The sequence below is a fragment of the Erigeron canadensis genome, chromosome 3 (assembly GCF_010389155.1).
Source record: "Erigeron canadensis isolate Cc75 chromosome 3, C_canadensis_v1, whole genome shotgun sequence".
Lineage (NCBI taxonomy): Eukaryota > Viridiplantae > Streptophyta > Magnoliopsida > Asterales > Asteraceae > Erigeron > Erigeron canadensis.
Window position 1 is genome coordinate 21,642,126 of NC_057763.1, and position 23,186 is coordinate 21,665,311.

General features: G+C 34.7%; 1 protein-coding gene and 1 pseudogene across 2 annotated transcripts; both read right to left on the reverse strand.

Moving 5' to 3' along the window:
* Nucleotides 1-3,169: 3,169 nt before the first annotated feature.
* LOC122591682 lies at nucleotides 3,170-13,093 on the reverse strand (annotated as a pseudogene).
* A 1,962-nt stretch (nucleotides 13,094-15,055) lies between these two features.
* Nucleotides 15,056-22,825, reverse strand: LOC122590723 (chlorophyll synthase, chloroplastic). Of its 2 annotated transcripts, none has more exons than XM_043762900.1 (15): nucleotides 22,607-22,825; nucleotides 22,460-22,507; nucleotides 22,014-22,105; nucleotides 20,943-21,030; nucleotides 20,157-20,242; nucleotides 19,972-20,058; nucleotides 19,832-19,897; nucleotides 19,670-19,753; nucleotides 19,238-19,299; nucleotides 17,622-17,697; nucleotides 17,394-17,456; nucleotides 17,208-17,289; nucleotides 16,835-16,911; nucleotides 16,275-16,322; nucleotides 15,056-15,386 (listed from the first exon to the last, which is right to left on the reverse strand). In XM_043762900.1, exons 1-15 carry the CDS (start codon nucleotides 22,731-22,733, stop codon nucleotides 15,324-15,326), a joined length of 1,149 nt encoding a protein of 382 aa, XP_043618835.1. In that variant the 5' UTR covers nucleotides 22,734-22,825; the 3' UTR covers nucleotides 15,056-15,323. The 2 variants fall into 2 exon arrangements, with proteins under 2 accessions (XP_043618835.1, XP_043618836.1); XM_043762901.1 differs by having other exon boundaries at nucleotides 22,014-22,102; nucleotides 22,607-22,824.
* Between the last annotated feature and the right edge of the window lie 361 nt (nucleotides 22,826-23,186).

Consider the following 23,186-nt stretch of genomic DNA (forward strand, 5'->3'; position numbering starts at 1 on the left):
AGTGCTATAGTAGTAACCGTCCATCCTTCAATTCCCTCATATCTTCCTTGTCACAACTAAAAGAACGTACAAATCGAACTATATGCTTATTATTAGTATTATTTAATCGGGACTAGTCTAGATATCCGATTTGTGATGATGATGTGGAAAGGGCTGAGCGTCCTTTTCTGCATTGCAACACTGCTAACAATATTTGGAACTTTTTTAAAAATTAATGGAATATCACTCTTTCGGTTAACTGGACGATCTCTAATGTGATTGGATGGGCTGATCATTTGAGTTTGAATTATATATGTTAAAAGAGCGTAACTGGATGTACGGTTCAAACTGTAATGTGGATCATCTGGAAAAATCGGAATCAAAGGTGTATTCAAGGAGTTGACTCTAGATCGGATACACTATGTGATGAGATGATCCTACTTTCATTCACTTGAATGACTAATCGTTCAGAAGGGTGTAATTTCAAGCGGTTTGATTGGATTACTTACCCCCTTGTAACTTGTAAGGCTTGTGATACTCTGTTTCTTTTTGTTTCTATTGCATTTCTTTCCATTCCATGTAATTGTACTGCTCCACAATATATTTTAGTAACTTAATTATTAATAGAGGGGTACCAATGCAGTGCCGGTGCAACGGCAATCTGATGATGGTGACGACTGGTGATGATGGTGGCGACTATTGATGGTGGCGGCAGTAGCGAGTATTGTAGGTTGATGTTAATGTAATTGATGTAAAGATGATAATGAATATACCACCCTTCCTCACCTTTTTTACTCCTTCTCAGTTTTTTCCCACTTGAACGGAAGTCCTCCGCATCCCTCCCACCCGTTTTTATATTTTATTTTATTTTATAAACTTAAAATAAATAGTAAATTAAATTAAGTTAATTTATTACAGATAATTAAATTAAAACAATAACTAATATTTTCAGCAAAAAATTTTTGTAACTACAAAATGAGAAATTTTATACACACTTAAAACCAATTTAAAAAAATACTAATAATAATGTATATAAAACAAAATATAAATAAAAACACTTTTATCCAATATAATAAATAGTTTAAATTCCAAGATATAAAAGGTAAAATTAAATTTAATGTATATATATCGATGGAAGTGGTTGTCTTCTTTCCTGCCCCACACCGGCAAACATATATGTATATATAAACATTATATATCGATGGAAATGGCAACTTACTAAAAAAACATGATTAACGTTCAAATAACCGTAACAAAGGTTGAGACGGACCGGGGCACTGCCCTCCCCAAAACCCTCCTGACCCTTCGGGTATTGGGGGGTCGGAACTGTGTTACGTACACCCGGTGATGACCGATACCGGTTGGCTCACCAGGATACACCGTCCGCCTTAAGTAAGTGAGACTCCTTATAGTTAGATTGATTAAGTAAGTAAAAATACACATGCTGACATATAAGATCTTCCTACCCAATCACAAAAAACTATCGTGTTCTTTCTTGTAGGAGAAACTGTCACAAATTGTCCTTTATGGTATGCTCTTCTTTTATCTTTTATTTTTATCCTTGTTTTTTATGAGGAGAACTCGTCTCTATACTCTATTTTGAGTCACCGTTTATCTTCCATCTAATGAATGCTAATTTCATTCCGCTAAGTCCCGTACGTGTGTTGCATGTGAGCGTTCATTGGTCAATTCCCTTCACCCCTAAGATAATTCACCAATCATCCATGTAACTCATTTCACAAATCATCCTTGAAAAAACATACTTTGAACTTTTTTTTTCCTTTTTATATTTTTATCTCTTTTTTCTCACAAATATCCTGTCTTTTTATAATATTTTTATTTTATTTTATAGGAACAAAATGCATTTTGGTCCCTGTGTTATCACACCATTTGCAATCTTGGTCCAAACATTTTCAAAGTAGCGATTCTGGTGCCACAAATGGAAAAGTTTCACAATTTTGGTCCATTTTTAACTTTCCGTCCATATGCCTCCGTTTGTCGACCCATATGCGTGGCACGTGCGGGGTAAATTCGTCCATTTAATTATTCTCTATCTTTGGAAGTGTGCAAGTGCATCTTGAAGGGTTATTATTATACTTTATCTTTTGTTTATATTTTAATTCCAATCACTTATCAGATCTAATCAAAAGTAAAAAAATCTCATCCCTATTTTCATATATACATTATTATATACATATCACATTCATTGTAAGATCAGAACTCATACAATCAAACAAACTTTATCCAAAATCCAAAAATTTATAAAATCAAATGATAAAGAAAATAAAACTCAAAAACCAAAAATAACCAATCAATGGTCAGCACCACCGAACTGACCAACGGTCAGCCCTCGTGTGATGGTTCGTAGCGGCTCAATAGTGTTTTTGGAGTATTGATTACGTTTGTATCTATATATTGTTTTTTATGAAGTTTTGACTTTTTGTTGACAATAAAGATGGTTGTTATTCAGATTGTTGGGTTTTGTTTCTTTAATCTGTTGGGTTTTGTTTCTTTAATCTGTTGTTAGTATTAAAGATCGAGAAGAAAAAGAAAAAAATTGTTGTTGTTGATGATGAATTCTTTTCATATTTTGTTTGAAGATCTGGAAAAAAGTTTGTTGGTTGATGATGATGATGATGATGATGATAAACATAAACATACAATTAAAAAATGAAAAAAAGGCTTGAATTGGTTTGCAAGAATGGTCTCTTTGTATGAAAAGACAATATTGTCCACCATGTGCATAACACATGGACGAATCTACCCCGCACGTGACACGCACATGGGGCCAATAGCGGAGGCATATGGACGGAAAGTTAAAAATTGACCAAAATTGTGAAACTTTTCTATTTGTGGCACCAGAATCGCCACTTTGCAAATGTTTGGACCAAGATTGCAAATGGTGTGATAACGCAGGGACCAAAAATGCATTTTGTTCATTTTATAGCAATATTACATAAAAAGTTCAAACATAAAAGGAAGCGTGCGGCCAAGTAGTTAAGAAAAGTTAATTAACATCCGGGTTTCCCAAATGCGCACATCCAACTTGCACAGACAAATGGTTTTGCTAACTTATAAATTCCACAAACTCGTTAAGAAAACGTCACACTACAAGATACATATATATATTCATGGTATATATATGTATATACGAGCTTCAAAGTTTAAATAATTATAATGATCGTGATCATTATCGAAGGATATTAGCAGGATATACAAGACTACCTTCCATACTAAAATCTGAAGAGATTTTCCTGCTACTAGTATACGGGTTTATGGATTCTGCATAAAGGTCTATTTGTTCGTTCTCGATGTTTAGCAAGTTGGTGTTCTCTTCATCACCATGTCTATTCGCCCACGGATGTTGAGTAAACTTACGTAACCCTTCAAGTTGAGTCGCCACTTCTTTCATAGTAGGACGCTCATCACCCGTAAGACTAAGACATCTTTTCACAAGCTCACCAATTTCTTGAAGTTGTTCTAGTGTACCCTCCCTTACGACTCTAGGTTCAAGAATTTGAAACAAACGATTTTCTTTTAGTGACATAAGGAAAAAAGATGCTAAATTTCGTTCTTTTTCAGTTCGTTCCATACACAATGATTCCCTCCCCGTTAGAAGCTCAGCAAGCACAACTCCAAAGCTATAAACATCACTCTTTTCGCTTAACTGACTTGTATGGAAATATTCGGGATCTAAGTACCCCAATGTCCCTTGCACAAGCGTAGTCACTTGTGTTTGATCAATCGGGACTAGCCTTGATGCCCCAAAATCTGCAATCTTGGTAGTGTAGTTATCATCTAATAATATGTTTGCGGATTTTACATCTCTGTGAATAACGGGGGTAGATGTGGCAGAATGAAGATAAGAAAGTGCACCTGCCGATTCTACCGCTACCCTTAAACGATTTTCCCATGATAACAATGTCATGGTGCCTTTGCCATGGATATGATTAAAGAGAGTTCCATTTGATACATACTCATATACCAATAATGGAATCTCAGTTTCTAAACAACATCCCAAAAGCTTCACCACATTGCGATGGTTAACTTGTGTTAAGATTATTACTTCATTGATGAATAGTTCGATTTGGGATTCATCCATTACTCGTGATTTCTTGATTGCCACGACACGTTGGTCATTTAATATGCCTTTCTATACCGTCCCATAACCACCACGACCCAAGATTCGGTCTTCAGCATAATTGTTGGTGGCCTTTTCGAGCTCTTGTGCAGTAAAGACCTTGGTCGAATCGACATTGCCTTCATTGGTCGTAATTCGTTGTTTAAGTAACAAACCACCATTTTGTTGAAACAATTTCCGTCGGAGTTTAATAAGGTTTCGTTTTTTGAATACAAAATAGAACCATGTTATTCCCACTAAAATAGACAAGAAACCAAATCCCATACCTACATGTTAACAAATATTTTTTAGAGCTCAATATATATATGATGGTAATACAGGATTCCTATCTATAATACATTATAAAACATTTATATTAAAATTTTATAACTTTTAATTACAAATAAAACAATATATTATTTTTGTGAGCATATATACAAATTAAATTAAGGAATCTCAAGAGGAATAGAAAAAATTAATATCACCAAATAAAACGGAAACCCTTTCTGAAAAATTATAAACTGATCTAACCCTTTTACGTGCACAACTCTATCATATACAATTACGTACCTAATTACCCAACCCAACTAAGATGATCTTTTGGATTGAACATGTCTTTTTAATTGTCTATTTTGGAATGCCTAGATTAAGCAGAAAAGAGAATGATCGGATGGCCTAATAGTAAATGATCTATAGGTCATTTCATTTAAAAACTTAAAACAAATTAAATATGGTTACATAGTTTTTCAAGACCGTTAAATTGTGACCAATATTAGCAAAAAACTTGTATCTTTAACACACATTGAACCGGATAAGACTAAAACTGCCTTTCAGTGGGTTCAGGTCAGTCTTTGACACTATTTCTATCCAAAAAACTTCGAAGTCAAAAATTTCAATTCCGACCCGTAACTTAGAACCCAACCCACCAACCTCAAAAATATCGGGTTGGCGGGTTAATTGGATTGGTGGGTTGTCGGGTTGGTTTTAGGCCACAGGTCATATGGGTTGTGAGTTGACGGGTTGATGGATTGATTTCAAGTCAAATAGGTAATAGGTTTATTTTCAGGTTGGCGGGTCGACATGTTAACCTAAAGGTTGAACCCAAACCCAGACCGAAATAAATCAGGTTAATGGGTTGGTGGGTTAACGGGTCAGGATTTCAAGACCTAAGCCATCTTTTTTTTTGCCAGGTAATAAGTTGGTCGAGTATTGACAAAACACTAGCATTGTAGAGTCGCCAACTCCCAAACTTTTTAGTTTTTTCTTTGTAGATACTTATTTTAGGACCACTGATTATCTAAAGAGAATTTGATGAAGAGAACTTAGATACTTATTTTAGGACCACTGATTACCTAGAGAGAACTTGATAACAGGAAATTGGGAATGTTCCTTGGTACAACCACGGCCGTTTTTGAGGCCATCTCCATCGTATCCATCTTCGCAGCTACATGAATAACTTCCAAGAGTATTTTTGCATACCCCATCACACAGATTGTTTGGATCATCACATTCATTGATATCTATCGATATCAAACACAAATCAGATAACACGTACAAAAGCTGAAATCTGAAAAGTAATTATTACTTGATATTTTGGGTAATGAAACTAACCATGGCAACCTGGCTCAAGATATGGCTGACCCGAATAACCTTTATTGCAAACACATCGGTAACCTGGAACTCCAGTATCAGAATCAATGCACTGACTGTTTGCTTGACAAGCCAAAACACCTGCAGTTTTAGCCTCACTGCAGCTCAAATTCCCAACCACCCAATCAACTAACAACGTAACTGTAGCTCTTGTTCTGTTCTTAAAGTTGGGATCCATAAAATCCGACACCCCATTAAACGTAAAAGTACCTTGCTCGGCCAAAAATGAGTATGTACAAGGATCAAAAAACCATACATCAATATGGTAATTGGCAAAACTAGTAACATACGTGTAGTAGTATTTCATGGCCTTCGGGATAGATGTTTGACAGCACCCAACACCTGAACAAGACCCGTTAACAACCTCTTCAGGCTTTGAACACAGTGATATGCAGCCACTGGTGTAGTTTGTTTGTATTGGGCCTCGAAACAAGGCCCTATCATCACAACCAATTAAAGTAAATTGATTCTTTTGCGAAAACGACAATGGTGAATCCCAGGCTAGACTTGTGTTGACTGGAATATCTTCGGTTATGTTTCCAAATTTATCATAACATCGGCTTGCGACTCTGCTAGGAACTCGTAAAGTATAGTCTGAGAATTCAAGGACTTGAAGACTTTTCGACTTGCCGATAAAGGCTTTTGGAGGATTAAACTGAGTTTCACATAACATTTCAAACCAGTAGCTATGAAAGCAGCCTGGACCGATACCAAAAGGATATGGAATGATTACATTTCCACATCGGCTTTGGCAGCCGGGTTTGCTCACATTAGCTGCTTTTGTGATCGTGGCAAGATCGCTTGAGGTGGTGTTTGTGATGGTGGTTGATTGTGAAGTAGAATGTGTAATTACTAGACTAAACAAGATTAGAAACAAAAACATAATCTTTCTTTTGAACTTCATAGTTCTTGAGTAGCTAGAGGAGGATGCCCAAATGCCAAATTGTTTCTTAAATATATGATATATAGTTTCCATTTTTTCTTAAATATATGATATTTTCTTAAAAAATGTCAACTATATATTGCATTTTTTTTATATATCTCACCAACTCTTGATTATATAGATTGGAGCACAGATTTGTTTGCTATTATCGCAAACTGTAAACATACTACCAAAATTCAGGGTACAATTTAGTTAGAAATTGCCAAGTTTTGAAGTTTAATTATATTGTTTAATAAGACAAAAATACAAGTCAACTGATATGGCTCTATTATCTACTGATTTATATATATTATATATATTATATATTATATTATATAGTCCGTATTATATATTATATTATATTATATATTATATATAAGTGATGAAGCCAGAATTTGACATCAGACGAGGCCAGTTGATGGGATGAACCGATTAGAAAAATCAACGTTGGTTTAAACTTTAGAATGAAAATATGTATAAGTTGTCTTAATTGGAGCAGATCGAACATTCTCTAGTCCTTTACTAGCCCTGTAGACCGAACATTCTCTAGTCCTTTACTAGCCCTGTTTTTTGTTTGAATTCACAAAGCTCCATATAACTAAAGTATAAATTAGAGAAATAAAAAAAATGTGACGTTATATTAAAATCTGCTTAAATTATTTTAGGCATCTTGGTATGCGTTGACTAAATATTATAGTAAGTCAATGAACAAAATGTCAGCAATCAAAAGTACATACCTTTCGACCCAATTTAAATTTCCTATTTTGACTTTTGAATTCTTTCTTTCAAAATTTTGACCGTTAATTTTTTTGTGTGTTACACAACAATTGATGTAAAATATATGGATATATTGAGCTTTAGATGTATTTTTTATTAATACAACTTTCATTCCGTCTTATATTATACAAATAAAAGTAAATACGGTAAAAAAGAAAATTAACAAGTTAAATTTGAACATTTAAATTACGGAGTATATATTATATATTCTCATGCATGTTTGTCGCCACAAGAACTCCTCAAAGTCGTCCTACATGGCAATTTATTCATGGAATGTCGTGATGAATACGGAGTATTAATTACTCCTCTACTATATATATATATATATATTAGAGTATTTGTTATTACTCTGACTTTCCTTGACAACTTATGGTAGAACTTAGAACAGAGGTTATGGATTCGATCCTTATACCCAGTAAGGCTGGAGGTCATTTTTTACCTATCGTAAACTTGGAAGCAACCTATATTAACCTCCCCCATACACCGTCAAAGACAGTATTGGGACCCAAAACCTGTGAAAGACGGCATTGGGAGTTACTTTACTTTCTTTTCCTTGACAACTTAAAGGAACAATCAAAAGACACACAGAATGTGTACACAATTATACATGTCTAGATTATTATTGTACATTACAAAGAACTTACAATGAGATTCAAAAGAGTTCGAAAGAAGTAAAATATTTGAAAATCCAGGTCGAAACCATTTGCATCCAAGTATACACCATATTGTAATCTCACACATGGAGAATAGAAAAAAGTGTCCCAAAAACACGCAAGACCACCCGCAATGACCCAATCGAAAAAGGAACCACAATGGATTGGAAGGCGGAGTGTGTTGGAAATCAGGCCCCTTTGATTAATTAAGCTGCTGTGATTTCTATGATATGAACAGAGACAATGAAAGTAGTATGCACGATATATGTTTTGCTCTAGAAATAACACACTCTATTCAACAAGAAAAGGCTATAAATAGCCATAAAAGCACAACTGAAACAACTCATTTTCTACTAATTTCTAGCCACTATCTAACGTACATTTTCAATCCTAAATAATCGGTCAAACCAATGACATGGTATACTAACCGACTAAACAAACTTATTCTAAAATACTAAACAAAACATTAATTAACAAGTCAAGATTAATATCCCACAGAGTGGCCCCAATGTCCCATAGCCGCTCGCAAACGGAGAATATGTTTGTATCCACCAAATGTGTTTGAAATAAGATTTAATAAGATGCCCCTGATTTAATTTCTTTTATTTGAGTTCGAAAAAGTTTTGCAAGCCTTGAGGGAATGTAAGTTAAAAGTATCATCTTCCTCCAACCGGGCCTTTTTTTAAGCAGCCAAATAAGGGGGAAACTGAGCGAAGAACACACTGGAGTTTAACTTATAAAAGAAAGGAAACAATTGGATATTATATTAGCTTGCTTTCAAATCACCTCATGAATGACAGAAATTTTTTAGACAAAATCAACTAGAATATCTATCATTTCACTTCTAATCATTCCAGTTTTTTTATTCCATCCTTAAATTAAACTCAGGAACACAATTTATTTTGTAAACATTTCTTTTCTATTCATTTCATTTCTTAAAAAAAATTCAAGAACAAGTGAGTTTCTCCTTGGTACTAGAATTTTTTTGACAAATTAAAAATGAATTCTTTTTTTTTTCCGCACAAACATCATAACAAGAGAAACAACATGGGAATTGGTTAATGGATTTGAATAGAGTTATAAGCTATGAAAATTATGAATTCTTTGAGCAGTCTTGAGTGGTACACTTGTATTGTGTAAACCATGTGTAATCATGGGTATAGGTAAAGCGGTGATACATATGGGTAACAGTTTAACCTGCATTCCCAATAGAGAATTAAATATGTTCCAAACTTGACAAGAATTCTAATTTCTTTTGGCACTCTTGAAAGGATTGTGTATGTTGTATGTGAAGATGCAAGACGACAAGTTATAGTTGATTAAGGATCCTCGATCAGGTGGTGTTCACTCAAACTTAGATGAATTACTAAGCTATCTTATTCGTATTATAGTAGAATATGTAGGTAGGCTATGAAAGCGGTTAACCGGCTTGTTTGGAGTTCAAGTGAAAAACTGGTATAAATGTTTTCTTAGCTAAAGTACTTGCTTTACTTAGACTGCTATGTATAGATTTGTTTAGCATGGATTCCCCTCCATTGCGGAGCCAATGAAGAAGTAGGGTGGTCCCCCCCCCCCTCCCACACACACACAAACACACAAGAAAAAGAAAAAAAATGAAATAAAAATAAAATTGGTAAGTGCAATTTTTGGTCTTTCTTTTGGTGTTCTATTCGTAGCCATCAATGGAATTAATAAGGATTATTGGTCGAATATCATAAAGGTGATGTGAGTGTTCTTTGAATGTAAATTCTCATGTAACTTATGGTTAAAGCTTGGAACTTGGGTATGCTACAAAGAACACCACCAAAAATTTGACATTTCCAAGAGTCACTACCTGTCTACCACTTTGAAAAATCACACAAGTTTGAGGTGTCCTGATAGGGTGATAGACTGGTTCTATGTTCTTGAGTTTACTATACATTTGGCAAGTAAAGAACACCATATTCTTTAAGAAGGGAAAACGGGATGAAACCTAATTAAACGTATTCTTCTGCTTAAGTATGCCATGGATTGATGATAACCTGTATAAAGTTCAAATGGTTTATACGTAAGCAATTAAACATTTCCATCTAATGAGCCTAAAATGGAAGTTTATTGTTGCAATGAATCATCAGAGTAAACATTTTCAGGATATACAAGACCACCATCGATACTAAAACTTGAAGAGATTTCCCGTGTACTATATGTGTTTGACGGTATTGCATAGAGATCCGTTGGTTCAGTTTCTGGGTTTAACAAGCTCATATTCTCTTCATCGTCACCTTGTCTACTCGCCCATGGATGTTGAGTAAACTTTCGTAACCCCTCAAGTTGAATTGCAACTTCTTTCATCGTTGGTCGCTCATCGCCCACTAGATTAAGACATCTTTTCACAAGTTCACCAACTTCTTGAAGTTGCTCTATGGTACCCTCTCTTAAAACTCTAGGCTCAAGAATCTGAAATAATCGGCCTTCATTTAGTGACTTAATAAAATAAGTCGCGATATTACGATCTTGTTCACTTCGTTCCATACACAAGGGTGTCTTCCCTGTTAGAAGCTCGGCAAGCACGACTCCAAGGCTATAAACATCACTCTTTGGAGTTAATTGACTTGTGTTAAAGTACTCTGGATCTAAGTAGCCTAACGTACCTTGAACAAGCGTGGTCACTTGTGCTTGATCAATGGGGACTAGCCTAGAAGCCCCAAAATCCGCAATCTTTGTGGTATAATTGTCATCTAATAAAATATTGGCAGATTTCACATCTCTATGAATAACAGGGGTTGATGAGGCAGAATGAAGATAAGAAAGTGCATCGGCGGCTTCTGCTGCTACCCTTAAACGATTATCCCATGATAACCAACTCGTGGTGCCTTTACCATGAATATGACTAAAAAGAGTTCCGTTGGACACATACTCATATACCAACATTGGAACTTCACTCTCTAAACAACATCCCAAAAGCCTCACCACGTTACGATGGTTAACTTGTGTTAAGATTATCACTTCATTGATGAATTGTTCGATTTGGGTTTCATCCATTACTTTTGACTTCTTGATTGCAACAACTCTTTGGTCGGTTAGAATACCTTTGTATACAGTCCCATAACCACCCCGGCCTAAGATTCGTTCTTCAGAGTAATTGTTGGTGGCCTTTTCTAATTCTTGTGCTGTAAAGACCTTTGTAGAATCGACATTTCCTTTACCGGTTGTAATTCGTTGTTTGAGTAGTAAACCACCGTTTTTTTGAAACAACTTTTTTCGGAGTTTAATAAGGTTTCTCTTCTTGAAGACAAAATAGATCCATGTTATTCCAACCAAAATTGCCAAGAAACCAAATCCCATACCTGCAGTTAATCACAGAGTTGTTATTATAATAAAACCAAGTGACGAATATTTTTCTATAGATTATGCTCACTTATATAGGGTGAACTAAAATGGTCAAGCCCGGCCCCCAAGCTAATAGCATTTGATATATTACACACTTGAGAGAAATAACATAACTGGAAAGTTACCTAGAGAAAACTTGATTACAGGAAACTGCGAGTTTTTCTTGGCACAACCACGCCCATTTTTCAGGCCATCTCCAACGTACCCTTCTTTGCAACTACATGTATAACTGCCAGGAGTATTCGTACAAACCCCCTCACAAAGATTATCAGGATCATCACATTCATTGATATCTACAGCGAATGTCAAACACACTCAATCAGGGTTTCTAAAAGGTAAAGATGCTAAAGCTAGTGCTTTAGGCCTCCAATTTTTTACAGCCTCACTTTTGTGCACATACATATACAGAATCCTGTTTTTGAACCCGAAAAGAAGTCTAAGTTTATTTTAATTTGCTTGTTTCTTTTAGCATTTGAGACGAGTTGTAAGAAAATAAGTTAAAAGCGTTTCTAAACTTTAGTATAGTCGAGTATTAGTATGTAGACCGTGGTGTTAGACGCTGAATATTGAAATCTGAAAAACAATGTAAATCTAACCAGGGTAATCCCTTTTACTAAAAAAAAAAGTCTAAATAGAAAACGAAAGATACGCAACTAACCTTGACAACCTGGATCAAGATATGGTTGACCCTGAAAACCTTGATTGCAAACACATCTATAGCCAGGAATCCCAGTATCTGAATCAATGCATCGAGTATTCGCTTGACAAGCCAAGACACGCGCAGTTCTAGCTTCACTGCAGCTCAAGTTCCCGACCACCCAATCAATCAACATAGGAACAGTATCCCTTGTAAGATTTATAAAATTAGGATCCATCATATCCGTCACCCCACGAAATGAAAACTCTTCTTGTACACCCAAAAACGAATACGAACAAGGATTAAAAGACCAAACTGTAGTATGGTTAGATAACAAACTACCAATAGAATTGTAGTATGACTTAATACCCTTTGGAATCGGTGTTTGACAACACCCAATACCCGAACAAGATCCATTAACCACGTCTTCGGGTCTTGAACACAACCCAATGCAACCACTAGTGAAGTTCACTTGTAACGGGCCTTGATATAAGGCGAAATCATCACACCCAATTAAAAAAAATTGGTTCTTTTGTGAAAATGAAAAGGGTGATGTCCATCCTAGACTGATATTAACTCTATTGTATTCTGTCATGTTGCCTAACTGATTATAACATTGATTTGCCACTCTGCTTGGCACTCGAAAAGTAGAGTCAGAGATTTCGAGTATTTGAAGAGTATCATTAATGGTAGGCTTGGGAGGATTGAAGCTAGTGTCGCAAGTGACTTCGAACCATTGGTTATGAAAGCAGCCTGGACCGATACCAAAAGGATACGGAATGGTTATGTTACCACATTGGCTTTGGCAGCCCGGTTTTGCCACTCGTGTGATGCTGGCAAGTTGACCATCACCCGAATTAGACGTATTTTGTGATGAAGATTGTATAACTGCTAGGATAAACAAGAGAAATGAAAATATGGTTTTTTTGAACTTCATAGTGCAGTTGACTGCAGAGGAGAATGTTTGATCTTTTTCGGTGGGGATGTTAGTTTTAAAGGCATGTTGGTTTTTTATCTTACTTTTTGCTTTTTGTCATCATATTATTTTGTCATGGTTTTTAATCTGATTGGCAAATTCACACGTATGAAGTTTCATATATGCGTATTAGATTTACATTGTATGATTGTAAAGAAAATTACTAGACTTCAAAATATATGACATTATGTTTTTAGTTATCGAGCCGGGTTTTGGCATTTTTACGTGCGGACATAAATAATTTGATATGAGGTCGATTTAATGATCATGTGTAATCAAATTGAATTCCAAAAGCTCAATACAAACAATTTAGACTAAACTACAAAGCCCAATTGATAGTCTGAAACCAATTAGTATTTACGTCGACTAAATTCTTTTTAATGTCGATGTAGAATAATATGTAGCCATAAGCCATTAAAAGTGGACGTAAGGAGTTGACTTTTGCCTGACCATATGTTTTTAGCCACACATACTAGTCAAAGTTTTACTACTCGTACAAGATTACACGCTGGCTTTTTATCATAAATGTGACAAATTCGGCCACTTTTGTTTCGATTTTGACTTTGCATGTGATGTGTTTAAGTTTAACAACATTATACTTGTAGATTAGAGTACTTGTACATTCTTTCAGGTTAGGTTAGTTTTTCTTTTAGACATCAATCTTGTTGGGGAAATTCGTGAATAACGATCAGATAACCGGATATAATCAAACTCTGAAAGGCGTGTAATCACTTTCAGATTGAATCAATTTGGCGGTTCACCCAAACTATTCAATCGGATACAATTCAGAGAATTAAATACGTTCTGTGTGTTTATTATTTGAGAGAAAAAAACCAGAAAGAAGGAAGAAAAAGAATGATCAGAAAGTTTGTTACGGGTTGTATAAATCCACCAGAAGGTAGTTATTTGCAAGGTTTTGAAATTGCCATTTTTAGTCCCTCAAGTTCCGAAAATTTAATTTTCGGAGGGATTTTTACTATAGCAATTTACTCAGCTCGACCCCAGCCAGGGGCTCTGCCCCTTGGACCCCGCTCCCAGGGGCGCTACCCCCGGACCCCCGTACCTTAGGGGCTTCGCCCCTAAGGTCATAATAAATTCAAATAGGCGTGCACTCCGCACCACCAATCCTATATGATGTATTATTATGACAATACTTATCAAACAAGTTAACCCAATTACACTAAAATATCCAACAAATCTATCCTAATTCTACTCTTGAACTACCAAATGCATAGAATGCAATTTTTAAAAAAACCTCAATAATCCACTCTTACAAACGTGAGTAATGAGAGGTGGATTAACCCAAAGTCAAAAATCTTATCCATTTTACAACAGTTTTTCTTTTCGTATTTGATGAATTCACTTCAACTGGAAAAAGATGAAGATGGTGGTGGTGTTTCCTCTCTGTGATTGCTCCATTTAGGATTCCAGTTGAGGTTAGGGTGTCTTATACGTACCATCAAAATAGTCCAACTGCATTGATGGTAGAAATACCAAACACAGATATGCTTGAAACCGAGTTCATGGAAAAAAGGCTTCAAGGGGATTTGAAGCTTTAAACAATTTAATATTTAGTGTTGGAAGGATAGTAAAGCGCGACCTATGTGTAATCAATTCATTCGGGTAAGATAAATAGCAAGTCTTGGATGCCTGTGAAATATATGTTAAATTTCGATGACCTCATTTGAAGTCAATGATTAGAGAAGGCCTCTATCTTTGTAAGGCCAGGATGTATTAAAATGAAACGATGCAAAACAACTCCATGCAAGAGCACACACTGTTGGATTGTATGCATAAACATAATTACCGATGACAAAGACAGTATTTGAAGAACATACAGAATCACATACTCGAACAATACTGGTTTCTGAAATCATGTGATTTCACAATACACTTGTAAACAAAGATGGGACAAATAATCAATATCCAAAATGGATCATCTCCTGTTTTTCATGTAGAGTAACATAGCAAGTAAGCATAAATAAGTATTTCTGATTCCACTAAAAAAGAAGAGGAATACATCAGTTTATTGCCAAGTAATCCTATATATACAACCATTGTATCATACACAGAAAAAAGCAGAAATTTCAATAACACTAATAAAATAGAAAAGCACAAGTGAGGCAAAATCAGGAAAAGAATATAGGGAAAAGCTTGAAAAAGATGCTACAAAAATGTCGACCTTGCTTCGATATTTTCCACCTTTTTTAGTCATTTTGTTATAACTTTCAAACTGTATATTAATGACTAGTAGCTAAGGCAGTCACGAGAATACCAAGAACGAGAAATGGTTGAGCACTCGCCTGAAATTAAAGCATTAGACAACTTAACTCTCAAATCATGATAATCCAAATCATGAGAACACCATTATCCCCAATACAGTATAATGACAAAAACAATACAGAAAAAGATAAAAGATAAAAAGTTATCAAACAATATTATTTGGGAAATGATTATTCCTCCTAATTAAATAGCCTAAAAATCTTCCGAGATGATGACATGTGGAAAAATCAGGGGGCAAGATTAGGAGAGAGAATTAGTGGATAGCCCATGTCACTTCTTATACTTTTAAGAGGATTTTTAAGCTAATTTTTAGGAGGATTTATCTTTTTCCATATTATTTTCCCCTTATTAGTTGACAGCTTGATAAATAAATAAAATATTGCTAAAAAAATTTGTGTTGTGTTCAACATGTTAGACAGCTTATAAGAAATAGAAGTTTTGAACTTAGATTTTTAATAAAAACAGGGACGAAGACTTCAAAAGTATAAGAAAGTTTTAGAATGATTTTCATCATTATAGAAAATGCAAATCTTTAAACAATTTTTATCATTATAGAAAATGCAAATCTTTAAGCAAATACTTCAAAGAGAAAACCATATGATCTTCGAAACTACTAGGGTGGTCTATTGATTGGGCATGTTTTTAAAATGGTGAAACTTCCTAGTGGTCACAGGTTCACTCCCCGATTCCTTAAGAATGATACCCTAGTGGATAGTGGCCAACTGCTCACCTGCTCTGTGGGTTCGCAAGGCGAGTCAGCTCTTGGGATTAATCTACCGCAAGCGAGTAGGATACCCATGATTATTGATTACCAAACAAAAGAATAAAAAGCAACCGGTTCGACCATAAAGGTGAAAGGGTTCATTATCATTTGTAATACGATGATTATGATTAGATGGAGGACATACCTGATACTTGACATCATATTTAACTGGATCTTTGAGGAAGTACTTGAACTGCAGAACATGATACAAAATTGGTAGCTATTAGATTAAAAAATGTTAGATCTTCACATAATAATCGGATAAACATTAACTTTCTGAACTCATAAAACTAAATTATCAGTCAAGCTCAAGACTTGATTTGTATTTCCTCTGGTTCCATGAAAATCACAAATTTCCATAGGATGCCCTATGTTTTCTTAGCAAAAAATTCAAATAAAATTACTCTTTTTCTAGGTATTATCATTAAAAAAAATTATGAAATATATAGCATTGCACAAGATTGTTCCATTTTGTCACTGAGGTCGTTTGCATTGTAAAGACGTAATAGACCCAATAATACACTTTTGTCTCAATAGAAACTTGAACTGAAAACATCTTAGTTCATGGCCTATCCCAGATAATGATATGCCAAAGGCATTATTAGTCGGACACTCATACAATGCTACATGTATGGTTGATTATTTGAAGTTTTAACTTCAATAATCTTTGGCGGAGCCATTGGATTTATAAGTCAACTTTTTTACCTGAAAAAAAACTTGTGGAGCAATCAACCCGAGGAGTGCTAAGGCATAGTATGGTTTACCAGATCCTAAAAGGTAACCTGCAACCAAAAATGTATACTACATTAAGCACAACTACATTTGTCATTTGCTATTTTTGTAACAAACGTGGATGGCATAATTTAGTTGTAATTATCTGAAGTTCTAAACCATACACGTTTGCACTTGAAAGTCAGGAAAAATCACACGTTATTCTTGACCAAATCACAAGATAAGAAAGCCTTTCGGCACCAACAAATAGTATCACCGATACTTCAAAGTTGTAAATATAAAAACTTATCATAAATTGGATGGAAAAAAGAGTAAAGAATAATTCAAATACAAAGAATGGTCAAACCTGCTACGGAGAGTTGAGTTATGTCAATGGCACCAACACATATCCATTTAGCTGTCTCTTCACCAAAAGCCACTGGAAGAGACTGGTCAGATTTGCATACCAGTAAAAGGTCAAAATCAGTATAATTCATATATATATGTTCGCATGCATATATGTCAATCCCAAATTAAAAATGTAAAGAATTACCTGAAGCCCCATTTGTCTGTCTCCCTCCACACTTTTAAAGTCATTTACTATAGCAATACCAAGCTTTGATTGTAAGAGGATAAAAAGAGTTAAAGGTTAGTTACAGTCAATCATAATGATGCACTTATTCCAACCAGGAAAAATTTGTCGCATTTGGAGACGAGCATAGTATAATAGAAGTGTTTGAGTATTAATCAAAGTCAACATATGCTAATCCAGCTTACATACCCCAGCTATGCTATATAGTAGTGTGAGAACAACTACATCAGGTGTAAGGGTTCCAAACAATGCTTGACCAGCCCACCTGTCATAAATAACCGAAGGTATAACATTACATAAAATAGTATAGCTTTTAGATATGGAGTTGGTGATTGAATAAATTCATCTTTCTATTTTAACCCATGGAGGTGGCTTAATAAATGTTCATAATACCCCATATGTTCCAAAACAAAGAGTTCTACTTTGCTTTTAGAATGGGTGCGGCCTAAGGAATGGAATGAGAAAATGACCGAGTTGGCAAATGTTGAAGTGCCTAAAATGGGTAATCAGAAAGAGGATAGAGTGGTTCAGGACAACAAGAAAGGGATAGAAGGCACGTCCACTGTTGGTAATGTTTGGGCTGATACTAGAGAATATGGGTGTAAAGTTGGATATGTTAGACTGGTTTAGTTCACTCAATCCACTCCTAGTCATGCATTTTTGTATGGCTAGCAATGGGGGCAGGTTAAACACTCAAGATAGACTGACTAAGTGGTATCCAATAAGACAGTTTGAATGTGTGTTCTGTAAGAATCAGGCTGACTCAATTGAATATTTATACTTTTATACTTTACATGTGAATTCTCAAGATGGGTTTGGAAGGAAATAAAAGAATAAAGCTAAGGGTATGGATGTGTCTTATGAGTGGGAAAATATTGTTAATTGGTTTGCTGACACTCAATGTCCAAACACAGTTTATAATGTTGTTCAAAGACTGGCTTTTGCTGCCTGTGTGTACTGCATATGGAAGGAGAGAAATTGTAGGTATTTCAAACAAGTCAGCAGACCAAAAGAGAAAGTTAAAGACATAGTGCTGGAATGTATTAAACTTAGGCTACTAAGTATAAAGTTTAAAACTTTTGTGCTTATAAGAAGATGAAGACTACATGGGAAATTAATTAAGATCGAGGTCGCAGGTTGTTGAGCAAGATTGCGAAATAAGAAAGATGTTAAACGATGCGCAGGTATATGCTAAGGGATGAAGAGCTAAATTGGACCAGGAGCTCATTGTACCAAGCTGGTGCAGAATGCAATTGTGTTGTTTGCAGGTGTCAATGCAGGTAATTTCGTTGTTGTATGTGGGAAACGATACTGTTTCCAGAATGTGCAAAACTGATGCAGATTGTCCATTTGTTCTTTGGGTCATGATTTTAGTTTGTTGGAATTGATAGTGGTTAGCGTAATTTTACGGTTAGTGGTGCAAGTGAATTGTACTAATATAGAGTATAGTGAATGAAGTATAGTATAGGCATTTTCTATTGAATCAAAATGGGCATGTCCATTTTGATGGATTGAAACCTTGTATTTTAATATTGTTATAAATAAAATCATTGAGGTACCGTCATTTTTAAAAACAAAATTAAAAAAACTTTGCTTCTCGAATTTTGACATTGAACTGAACATATAAGAATTAAAACTTGTGTAAGTATATGAACAGAAGTAAAAGGAAAATTCATCTTCTGATTTCGAGAAGGTCAAGGTTTGACTCGCAATAGCCAAACATGACTTTACCAAATAACAAAACTTAAAACACAAATTACTAGATAAACATGAAGAAACAGGTAGTAAGGAATAAGAAATTAGACCATGGTAAGCTAATATAGCTTGCTCCTAGTGCGAAGTTGCCAATCCATCCATTTTGTTTAAGCTGCAACACACAATACATAATCACAGTCAAGTCTTTTATATTTTCTAACCCAATATACCATGGTCATTTTCCCAACGATAATACTCCCAAAATCAAGATTGACAATGACAGTACATCCATAATTTAAAACGTAAATACTTAATAAAAATTTTATCATGACAGACCTCTATAAATTGGGATTAACAGAAGTCAATTATAATGTTTAATTTGACCATTTATAGGAATAAGTTGAGCATAATTGGATAACCTACTTCTTGATATTAGAACATTGTGGAGAGACTGTTGCCTCTTAATAACAATTTTGTTATTTTCAATCTAATATTACTCGGACCCGGTCATACATCTATGTTTAAAATGACAACGATTTTACCTTTAGAGGTGGAGCTGAGTAGATATAAGATAAGAACGATCCACCCAAAGCAAGATAGAATATTGTAGGGAAGTTATGCCCTGCCTGAAAAAAAATCGTCCTTAGGAGATGATCTTAATCTTAAAAACAATTTCAAAAGGTAAACTACAAGACAAGACATACCCACACATCCAATATACCAGCCAATCCAACGCCTCCTAAGAAAAGTACCCATATTTGAGTAATGACCTAAATGTAAAAAACATATACAACTGAGTGATTTAAAAATAATCTCAAACTCACTAAAAAATTACAAAACTAACCTCATTTTCAGATATGGCTCCGGAAGGGATTGGACGATAGGGTTCATTAATAGCATCAATGTCTCTATCATACCAGTCATTGATTGTCTAAAGAAACAAAATAAGATCTTGAACTTGTGTAATTTCATTGTCAATAAGTTACAGTGAAATGGGAGATGGTACATAAATGAAAATGAGATATTAACCTGTGTATAACCAGTTAGAAATGGGCCAGACATCATCATGCAAACAATCGATTTAGCAACATCTTCCACTGTCCATTGAAAGTTACCTGCAATGCAAACAGAGTCATAAAATAATCTAAGGGGTGCACAGGTTTTAAGATCCATGCCTGAATTCTAAAGAAATTTATATCACAACTTTGACCAACCTACATATAAATGACTCAATTTGTAGGCTAAATAAAAATATCGCTAAAAAGATCATTTGGAATGGGTTAAAACAGGTTAAAGCTTAAAAGTCTCCCAAAGTGTATTTGCAGTGCATACAATCACCTAAATTTCTTTATTCATAGACTTTCGATTATTATTATTATTGAATTAATATTATTTCTTTTAATCATAACTAACTCATAAATCATTTTTAAAAGAATCAAAAATGGGAAGTTCCTCATTTTGACTTGCCGGGTACTTGCCCTTCTCGCCACTTCTAGCTGTAATCATGCATAATTACTAAAATGTAGTACTGAAAGAAATCAGAAGTTCCTATATGGGTTGTCGCTATTTTGTTTTAGCCATTTCACATTTTTATCTCATGGGACCCGTGATTTGGAGGTTAGGAGACTGTTAAACTAACTCATAGACTTTATGAACTTATGACTTAACATGAATGGGCTAACAACACTCACTTTAGAAGCAAAGGATGAAACATGTTTCCTGGTAGTATTGATTGTTAGCTGAAGTTTATTTGTTTCTACTTGTTTTATATAATTATATTTCTCAAAAAGAGACTAGATCAGAAAGGGCCGATACCTGAAGCAGCAGCTCCACATACCACTCCCCAAATCAATGGAGGCCAAGTAACAGGTTTTGTAAGTTGAAGACGGATCTTCCAAATATCCTGTACCGGTAACAAAAAACCAAGTGTCATTCAGATCAAAAGATGTTAGCCAAAATATAAAATTACATAACTATAACCAAAAAATTTACGGTTAACTACTCATTTCTATAGATGAAATATAGAAACTACTCTACATTATACTATGTAGCCATTTAACCTGTTGTCGTTATACTAAAATCAACTAAACTATTTTTTATTTCAGGATATATTTGAGCGAGCTATGTTGCAGTGACTTGTCACATGTTGCATTGTCTACTTCGAAACAAAAGCAAAACTAAAATGACTATTTCGAGGAACAAAGTATGAAAGTATAATGATTAATGACTACTTCAAAACAATTTCTTTCAAAAAGTTACACCATAAGTCTACCTAATCTGTTCTGGCTACTACAATGACAGCACCAGAACAAAAGTTAAAACTTCAATAATTACATTGATTTATTTCAGGGGGTTTGTTTCCTTATCGCCTACATTTGGACGAAACTGAAAGTACGTTACTTAGGCATTGGCTAATATCAAACCTTGAACTTGTGCCCCTTGAGCCCAAAAGCTACAATGTTTCAAGTTTTACCTTATTGTAGGTCTAAATGGAGAGAAATGCATCACTATAAAAACTCACATTCACAATACTAGAAACAATCCAAACCGAGAATGTGGCCACTTAAATAATTACAGAAAAAAGACTAGCAAAAGATATCAATAGTTCATTCATAAAAATAATAATTAAGTACTATAAAGAAGAAAAAACAGTTATTACAGTTTCAATTTTCCAACACATAACACAAACATCATTTACTGCTTAATCTATATAGACAGCAACAAACAGACAACATGTATGAATGCTTACCTAATCAACTCAAACTAAGAACTCAATGTGCGACCACAAAAATAAATATATACATATAAAAAAAATAGTAAAAAACACTAAATAATACTATATTAACAAAGATAAGAAGTAGTAATAAGAAAAGGGAAAGTGCTTACAGATTCTTGCTTAGCCCCTTTAATCCCGAGAAGTTGATTAAAACCAGAGCCGGTTGCGGCAGGTGCTTTCTCCGGTGCCTTTCCTTTAACTGCTATATATAAACATTCACTCCAACCCCGAAACAGATAATCTCAAAATTTTCACCAAATGATTACTAAAGGAGTTATCTTTTTGGATATGTATAAGCCAAAACCGTATATACGCAATTATAAACGGATTATATGTGTTGCTAACTTGAATATTAGTATTGTATGTACAATGGCATCCACATATAAGCGGCTACATCCGGTGCCATATTACGAGTTTACAAGTTTTTGATTGGTCGGATAACATTAGTTTCGGGCTATAATTGGATACATTTCTAAGTAGGTAAATAAAAATATAGTAAATTAATTGAAAATAAAAGAACCCAAATAAAGTAAGTAAGTAAAGAAACAAACAAAACCTTCATTGGCATCTGTCTCAGTTGCTCTGATTGTCAATCTTCTTCTACCTATTAATAGTCAATTAAATTAATTTTTCAAAACTTACAAAAGGGAAATAATATATATGATGATCAAGTAGTTGAAAATGAAGAGATTGAGGAGGTTACTAGTGGTAATGGGTGATGGAAATGGTGGAAAACGACATCGTTTTGGGGATGAATTGGAAAGAAGTTTAACGGAAGAAGAAGAAGAGGAGATGATAGTGTTGAGCAAAGAAGAAGCCATGGTAGCCATTGAAGAACAAATTAAGGAAAGGAAAGGAAAGGAAATTAGAGTTATGGAGTCAGTGGAGTAATAAGTAGCTAGCAGGAAGATAAAGTTGTGTTATTTTTATTTATTGATGGGGTATTATTGTATTGTTGTTTGTTTGTAGCCGGGTCTTTACTCTCACCGTTATTACCTGGGTATCTATTTTTTTTGGAAGGCAAAAAAATTTATTCGACAAGGGGGGAGGAACCCTTTCATCTCCCTTCAAATACCCAATCAAATTACTCCAACTTATTTCAATCGGATATGGCATTGCCTTGACATGAGTCACCTACCTAGGATAGATTCCATCGGTAAGATAGTAACCCCGTTTGTAACGACGGCCGTTTACGATAAAAGACAAGTTAGGAGCCGTTGAATTTCGCTCCCTCATATACAATAATGTCGATTGATTCAACACATTGATATCGTTGAGCGACC

Excerpts from the sequence above, each read along its gene's own strand:
- LOC122590723 (XM_043762900.1), bottom strand. The coding sequence starts at position 22,733 with ATGGCTACCATGGCTTCTTCTTTGCTCAACACTATCATCTCCTCTTCT. Across the intron at positions 19,300-19,669 it reads ACTCAGCTCCACCTCTAAAG|CTTAAACAAAATGGATGGAT; the intron begins GTAAAATCGTTG and ends TGTGTGTTGCAG. Across the intron at positions 17,290-17,393 it reads ACAGACAAATGGGGCTTCAG|TCTCTTCCAGTGGCTTTTGG; the intron begins GTAATTCTTTAC and ends AAATCTGACCAG.